Source organism: Phytophthora infestans, genomic scaffold, assembly GCF_000142945.1.
Source record: "Phytophthora infestans T30-4 supercont1.6 genomic scaffold, whole genome shotgun sequence".
Taxonomy (NCBI): domain Eukaryota; phylum Oomycota; class Peronosporomycetes; order Peronosporales; family Peronosporaceae; genus Phytophthora; species Phytophthora infestans.
This window is the reverse complement of record NW_003303753.1, coordinates 1,553,973-1,562,205: the sequence shown is the minus strand read 5'-3', so window position 1 is coordinate 1,562,205 and position 8,233 is coordinate 1,553,973. Positions and strand designations below refer to the sequence as shown.

Below are 8,233 nucleotides of genomic sequence, written 5' to 3'. Positions count from 1 at the left end.
CTGGTATACCTCGAAGGTATCGTTGAGCTTCGGTGGCTTGCTGCTGCCAACTTAGGCACTACGGGAACTGCCGGTTGCTGCACACCAAGTTGTTCTGGTGGCGCTCCAGCCGGCCCCACTGTTCCAACCAGTGGCACTCCAACTTGACTTGCATCAGCCAGCGTAACAGCAGGTTGTCCTACCGAGACTACCGCTGTTTGCTTCTGGGTCGTCGGTGTCGCACTAGTCATCGTACTCGTCATACTTGCATTGACGCTCGTCGTAGATGCTTTACTTTCACTTATGACGCTGCCCACAAACCAGTCTTGGGCTCATAAACTAGCAGATAGTTTACCAGTAGTTCGCGCAGTAGACTGAAGCGTAATGGTCTCGCGGACAAGCAAGAAGTCTGAGGAACTCGACTTGCTTGGAAAGACAGCAAAAGCTAGAATGAATTCATTGTTAAATCTTTCTTCTCTGCGTAGGCTTTCATACGCAACGTGTCATGCACGAGGAAGAAAACAGTTGGACATGCATAGCACCATCAACAGTCAAACCTTCCGTTGAGCTCACGCGTCCCTGCTAACTGGCACGTGGCTCATCTTGTCTCCAATATGCCTGGTCTCAGCTTGAATGACAGTGCTGCACTGCAACCTTGCAGCGCTCGCTGCTCGTGCAGCTTCCTGTTAGGGACCAGTTCCACTGTTGCTTGTCCGTCTTCTTGACAGCAACTACAGTAGCCTTTTCGGGAGGCAGCTGTCTAGCTGCACTGTTTTTTTCGAGCACTGTTGTTGCTGAGACTTCGGTTTCGAGGCCGATTGATAAATCTGTGTCGGAGTATCCGTCGTGTGTTCGTAGCATTCAGCTCACGATCACACTTGTTGTAGCTGTGCTCACCTTATCCGGCGGTGTCAACCTCACTTGCACCGACCTCGACTAATTCATGCTATCGGTCGAACCGCGGGCTTGATGACAACGACCTCATCAACATGTTAATGAAGATGGGATCTCGCACGTCGGCGTTCAGCGCTGCAAGCTGCGCCTTAACTAGGAACACGCCGCTCACGTGCTAACACACATCCCATCCAGGTTTGCACTTAGCAGTCTCAAGTTTGTTGAACAGAATGATGTCCTGGTTGGTACGTGTGGTGGCATTGGTCTTGCCCTAGTTCGTTTCTTCCAGACACTTCCATATCTTTGTTCCGTCCGTCTTGATCATTATTTGTTGTCATGATGATATGCTCGACCTTCATCTGAGCGTCATTGAACTTTTTCTTGTCTGCATCGTTCGCACCAGATGTCAAGGTCACGTCTCATTTTGCGTACCCGTGAGCTTCCTTTTCCGCGGACGAGAACTCCATCCTTCTCTTGTAGTACGTCCAGCACTGACCTTGCTAGTTCCAGGGGGTCCGTTCTTGTTGAGTTCGACTTTAGTTGCCATTGTGGAAGCTTGTACTTGCCCTTTCCGGCTTGGGCTCATAACCCTGTTACGCAGCGACGTTCAGGTCCGTAGCGCATCTCGAGAGATTTGTAAAGCTAAGAACCGAGTTGTCGTATACCTTATCCTTCAAGGGTCGGGTAGTCCGCGGCTGTTCAGGGAGTACGGTCTTGTTCCATGGCCGAAACGGTGGATAGGAGCACTTAAAAGAATATAAGCTTGTTTATTGACTTGGCTTCCTCTTGAGTAGAAGGAGAGAAATATAAGACTGAGAGCTAACTGGAAGGGAGGTCTAACACCTTTCCTTCCTCATATACAATACACCACCACTCTTACACTTGAACGAAGAGTTCACTTCACCTGTCGTCCGTCCGTGCGGGACAACAGGGAGCTCTGGGAAGGGACTCGATGACGCTAGGTGTCTTGGTCCCACGATGCCTGAGAATCAGCGCTCTTGGACCACCTTATAGAACCACTCTAACGGGCTCGGCCTGGGGCACGCGAGCCGTCGAGCTCCACGGGAACCATTCAGAGGGACGGCCGGGCGAGGAGTAGCCACAGGACCTCAGGTCATCATGTCGGGACGCACAGCTCCTGGAATGACCCCTTCGCTCTCGGGTGCGGGACAGAGTAACGTAAACACGAACTCCTATTCCTACTTATCCACTCAGCTCGCTGTCTCCTTACACTGCTTGCTTTCTTGATGCACCATTCGAGACTGAGACTCAAATGTATGGAGAGATCAACGGCGCCAACCAATCGGATCCAGCTCTGTGACTTCAATGTCCATGGCACTTGTCTCTCGTGTGGGACGTACGTGTGGCTTTGTACTGGTCGCTCACGTTAGCGTACCCGGGCCAATCACAGCCATAGTGTAGCAGTCCAAAGCTTGGGAGATGTATGCCCCAGGTGGTGCGTCGGAACTCGCGGTGGTGGTGTTTCTCCTTTATCGTTCGTACACTACTCAGACATAATCAACACCCAGCACACCACCTTTTAATTCACTGACAAACATGTGTTTTTGTCCCTTCCTCGCTTTGATCAGATGGTCCACACAGTGCAATTAAACAAACTCTGATATCCGATATACTGTTCTATTAGCACCTCCTTTCTCGAAGTTTAACATCGGATAGCTCCTTCCATTCTGCATCTCCCTCCTGTTTTTAAATCCGACACCACGCTTCCTCGCTCTTCGTTGCGGAAAGACAAGAACGGGGAAGGCGGCTCCGCCTCAATTACTAGCTCCGCGCGCGTCGACGCCCGCTCTCGGGGTTCGTGCATTTGACTCGAACGTCGCGCGTCCCATGCCCCATGGCCTCTGTCGAAGCCCCCGACAAGCGCCGGCGCAGGAAGCCGCTTCCTCCGCCGCCTCTGCTGCCGCTGGAGGCGCGTTTCAGCGATTTCCCCACGGGTTCATCCGAGTCCTCAATGGTTCCAGAGCTACCCGCGACGTTCGACCTGTCCGCCAATAGTATCGCTAGCACAGACAGCGAGATGACGAGCACCAGTAGCACAAGCACCAGTGGCTCCAGTCGAGGCGTCAAGTGGTGGAAACGCGTGACTGGCATGAGAGCAAAGAGACGACGCACAACCAGCCGAGAAGACAGACGCAGTCTCGACCAGGAGATGTATGTGAGGAGCATTCTCGAGTCCTATGCGTCGTCCATGAGCTCTAAAGACAGGTACTCTACCAGCACTCCACAGTTTTCGGTGGACGACAGCAGCAGCAATACCAGCAAGAAGAGCAGTGAACGCGTCTCCAGGAGACGCAGAGATGAGAAAGACAAGACCGACACACAGGTAGTTACTACTACTACTACTACTACTATGACTACAAATACTTCAGCTACAACTACAGATTCAGACAGGAGAGAGAGCAGGGACTCGGGTTCACCCGCGTACATGGCACACTTTACACCCAATGGAGACACAGCACAGGACGATTACCGTGTGGACATGGACAATCACACTCAGCCGCATCTTACAGCGGGAGTGCCAGGACTTAGCAGTGGCTCAAGCCCTGGGCCTTATGACGACGTCCTGGATGACGGGCCGTTCGCTCCTAGCTCCGTAAGCGACGATGAAGACAGGAACAGGAGGAGACTGCGGCGACGAATGAAGATCGAGGCCATGCGTGCGAGGTTATTGGAGAAAAATCATCATCGAGCCAGAGCACGCAAGAAAATGTGCATCTTCATCGCGTGTATTGGCGTCACGTTGACAGCATTTGTGGTGGCTGCAGTTTTGATTGCCAGAGTGGGCGTGGAGATTCAGAGCAACTCGCTGGAAAGCAGTACCAACACAACAAGCATCAATAGCATCAATAGCAGCAGCAGTGGCAGTGGCAGTGGCGGTGGCAGCGTCTTGATTGTTACTTCTGGAAGCATCGCGTCCGAGGCGGACTTGAGCCCGACAAATTCTCGAGCATCAGCTCTCGAAGGATCGTCGTCGGCTGCCGATTCTGACGATGACTCAGTGTTGTCGTCGTCGGACTCGGACGATTACAACGACTCGAGCATTTATTCCAACACGTACACGTACATCCACTGCATCCTGATGGTCCTATCGCTGTGGATGTCGCTGGTCGTTGTGATCATGCACGTGACGTTCCGCAGTTTCCGCACATATTCCCATCCGTTCGTCTTGGAGCTGAGCTGCGTGCAATGTGGCTATTGGATCACGTCGTTGCTGCGGGTGATGCTGGAGACGTCAACGCTATCTGACATGACGTATCTCTTCTTCTGTATGTTCGAGTGCTTCTTCAACTTTGCGCAGATCTCGTTCACCTGCGCCATCGCCTTCAATATGTATCGATCCGTGGTGTCCTACGCAGATGTGTTGCTGGATTCGCAGAGCGCCAAGCGTCGATACCACCGGTACACGATGAATGTGTTGCTACTCTCGGTCGTGGCTGCAGTGACGTTGGCGCTGGTTGGATACCGATCTGGAGACACGTATGATTACTACGACGAGGACGCGTCAGAGTCGGGCTCATCATCGGAAACAGAAGAGGAGCTTCTGGACGACGAGATCTTTTCCCCGTGTCTGTACCCGACCTGTCGACTCATCTTGTATGTGTACTACCCGTTGTTGGCGTTTGCCTTCAACTTTATCTTCTACGTGCGCTTCAAGCGTACAATTGGCGAATCATATCCAACCTCAGCCACCGGGCGCCTTAACAAGGTGGCGCGATCGTATCTGATCGTCTTCTTTGTCTGCTGGGGAAGTCTCATCATCCTCACAGCAATGAAAGTGGCCGACTCGTCGAATGTTCCGACCATCGCGTCCTTCGTGATGCAGTCCATTTTTGATGTGTTGGGTGTGTGTACGGCTGCAATCACCTTCACCAACTTCCATCGGTGCAGGAAGGCGTTCGATTTTGGATTGTCGCTTAAAGCCATCGACCCCAACAGTATCGAGTTCGACGATCCCGTTAACATTGTGGGTGAAGGAACGTTTGCTATTGTGCTCAAGGCGAGATGGCGACAAGGAGGATACATTGACGGCTCTGTGTCTCGGTCGATCGAGGTGGCTGTGAAGACGTTCAAACACGCGCAAATGGAGTGCTTGGAACACGTCAAGGAGGAGGCGTACTTGTCGTCTAAGCTGGTGCATCCGTGTGTTATGATGACTTACGGCTGTTATACCAGCGGCATCAATCTCTACATCGTGTACGAGTATCTTGGCGGTGGGACACTACAAGATCGGATCGATACCAACCGAAGCGCGCCGTTTTCGTACGAGCGCGGCCTGCGTTATGCTCACATGATCGCAGTGGGGATGCGCTTCCTGCACGGTCTACCTGTGCCTATTGTGCATCGTGATCTCAAGCCTCTGAATTGCATCTTCGACTCGGAGCAGGAGATGCTCAAAGTGGCGGATTTTGGCGAATCTCGTCTGCTTCGCACTCGCGACGTGGTAGCTCCACGGCCGAATTTCTTTCCGTCGGCCGATGTCACTGTGCAGATGACAACCAACATTGGTAGTGCGTGTTGGGCAGCGCCAGAGGTGCTGAAGGACGAGGCCACGTCTGAGTACTCAGTCAAGATCGATGTCTACAGCTTCGGTGTCATCTGCTGGCAGCTGTACACGTGTGCTGTGCCGTATGCAGACATCCCTGGGAGTGTGTTGGCAGTGGCTGAGGCTGTGCTGAGTGGTGTACGTCCGCCGATCCCTCGAGAGTGTCCTCGACTGTTTGCAAAAATTATGAAGCGCTGCTGGCACGATAATCCCCTGCGACGTCCGAGTTTTGAAGACATCGTGCAGTTGTTGGAGATTGAGCTCGCTGAAGTGCGACGTCGGCAATTGGCACGAGCTCATGGCAGAGGGAACGACTCGGTTATTGCTCCACCGACGCTCGATAGCAGCAACTTTGACGACACGGGGCGTACGCAAGGAACGGAGATTAGTTATAAATGAGCCTAAGAATGGAGGTGAGCTCGCCTCTCCGATAGTTTTAGGAATGTCAAGTCTGTGTGAATAAAGTTATCTTGAACTAGCATCTACTGTTCATAGGTACTTGAAGCATTTGCAAAGTAGTAGTAAAAGGTTAAACGTTAATTAACTGATCAAGGGGTACCAAGACACGTTCCCTTCCTTGGTTTTGTGTGTCTTTTCGATCCTCGTCATTGCGATCAAATGATGCCGAGTACACGTAGGCGGCTTTCATACTCCGTCCGACCAATGTAGCAGCCAATGAGGGCTCGATCTCCACCCTGGAAGGCGTGGCGGCCGTGCATCACACGTTGGTTGTCCACGACTACCATGTCACCCACCTGGAGTTTCATACAGAACTCCATCTCTGGTCTACGCAAGACTTCCAGCAGCTTGCGGTGTGCCTGGTAGAACTCACCAACCTCCTCAAAGCTCAGATGCGTCAGCGGAGCGCGATCGTAGTCGTTATGACGGAACTGCACGACGTTGCCAGCGTAGTCGACTCGGATGAGTGGCTCCATAGTGGCCAGATGCGCGTCATTGTCCACAGTGAAGTACGGAAGCGACGTCGTACTCAGCACGCGGAAAGCCTCCGGATTCTCCTTCCTTAACGTCTCCACGACATGGAACGCGTCCACATAGCGACTCTCACCGCCCTCACCAGCCTGGGCCGCGCAATTGAAGATCTGCAGTCCAGGCGGGTCACGGATGTACGTGCCGTCAGTGTGGTGCAACAGCTCCAGGTTCGTCGACGCCGTGTCGTTGTAGTCCTCGGCGTCGTTCGTGGGGTTGGTTGTCCACATGGTCCCGTAGATCGTACGTAATACGAAGCCGATCTTCTTGGAGAACTTCTCAGTGGCTTCCATCGAGGTGGGCGTGCCCGATACACGCACCAGCCCGTTAGTGTACAGATCGCGCATGAGCGGCTCGATGTTGTCTACGCATTTGTTGTAGCTGTGTGTGGGCAGCTGGAAGTCGGCGCCGGCCCAAAGCTTCTGGGTCGTCAGGCGTGGCTGACGGTAAGACTTGGGGTAGGGCTCTGTGTCCTCATCCTCCGCATTGCCACCTTCCAGGGCGTACGCGTGGTCGCGCAACCATTGCGCATCGAACTCACTGGATGTGCACGGGGTGCCACGCACAGGCGCATCCCAGTCGATGGCCAAGGCGCCGCCAGCGTTCGTGACCTCTAGCCGGTGGAATGGCGTGTCCATGGGGATGGAGGCGGTGTCGAGCTGGCGCTGGTACGTCTCCGGGTGCATGCAGTGCTTGCAGCGGCAGTGATCACGCAACCAGAGCTTGTGGAACTTGGCGGTGGCGCCATCCTCGAACGTGACGCGTACAGCTTGCTCGCTGGCCAGTTTCACCACTTTTCTGATGCGCTCGTCTTCCTGCTGTTTGTCGACCAGCGCCGACGCAAAGTTGCGTATGCCCCAGGCCCGCAACGTGCTGGAAACGGTGACATTCGAGTGCAGCAGGCTGCGCAGCGGTCGGATCGCTTGTAGACGCATGTTCGGGAGACTGGCGCTTGGTGACGACTCTACACCTTCGTGGCGAACTCGGGAGTGATGGAGCTGTCGTTTGGACTGGCACTTGAAGCTGCCAGAGACACGAAGACGCCGAGTTCTTGCCCGACCCAAACGTGGGGCGGATATCCTTAGGTGAGTGATGATTCGCAAGCTGAGACTACCATACGCAACGCTGATTGGCTCTTGGCCTGAGGATCTGATAACGTAACCGTTTTGGCAGTCGACTCCATACAGAAGGGGTCGTCTGATTAATTTGCAAAGGAAATTCACAGCGATCTCCATACTTGTCAAATATACCCCAATCCAAGTGATCGGATATACAGGGGTACATGAAGTACAAGCTACGCTTATTCAGGGGGACTTCTGTAATACCGAATGCGTTGTTACAGTAAAATTTACTGTAAATAAAAAATAAATCGCGTTGTATACAGTGAAATGTTAACACCTTGCTTACGAACGTCGTATAAGACGACATATTATTTTTGTTACGTTGTATATTACGACATTGCACGAAGGTCATTAGCAAATGGCTCGGAAAAGTTTTTTCAATACTTTAATCAAGTAACCACAAAAATATAATCTGCGAGAGGTCATTTTGCTACAAGTCAAAACCAGGCCAGGGGAAGGGGATCAGCCACGTCGTGAACAGCCACTCATTCGACATTTTGCTGGATGGTGCGCATACGGAATAGTCGACGCGAGAAGCCCGCCGTGCCGGCTGCCGCTACACACGATATTGACTTTGGCCACTTATGGCGGCAGCTTCGGGCGGCGGGGTGGAAGTCCAAGCGTCCGAGTGGCCTCCAGACTGAGTGGAGCTACTCGAGTCCTGACAACACGCACGTCTTCGTGGGGG

General features: G+C 53.0%; 2 protein-coding genes across 2 annotated transcripts; one reads left to right on the top strand and one right to left on the bottom strand.

The window, feature by feature from the left end:
• Positions 1–2,728: 2,728 nt before the first annotated feature.
• PITG_04619 (protein kinase) lies at positions 2,729–5,836 on the top strand (the record flags this gene model as incomplete). The annotated part of the gene is made up of 4 exons (XM_002905323.1): positions 2,729–2,877; positions 2,920–3,164; positions 3,264–3,752; positions 3,894–5,836. 4 exons carry the CDS (start codon positions 2,729–2,731, stop codon positions 5,834–5,836), a joined length of 2,826 nt encoding a protein of 941 aa, XP_002905369.1.
• A 123-nt stretch (positions 5,837–5,959) lies between these two features.
• On the bottom strand, positions 5,960–7,499 carry PITG_04618 (trimethyllysine dioxygenase, putative; the record flags this gene model as incomplete). Its single annotated transcript, XM_002905322.1, has 1 exon — positions 5,960–7,499. The coding sequence occupies one exon, from the start codon at positions 7,357–7,359 to the stop codon at positions 6,052–6,054; it is 1,308 nt and encodes a 435-aa protein (XP_002905368.1).
• Positions 7,500–8,233: the final 734 nt, after the last annotated feature.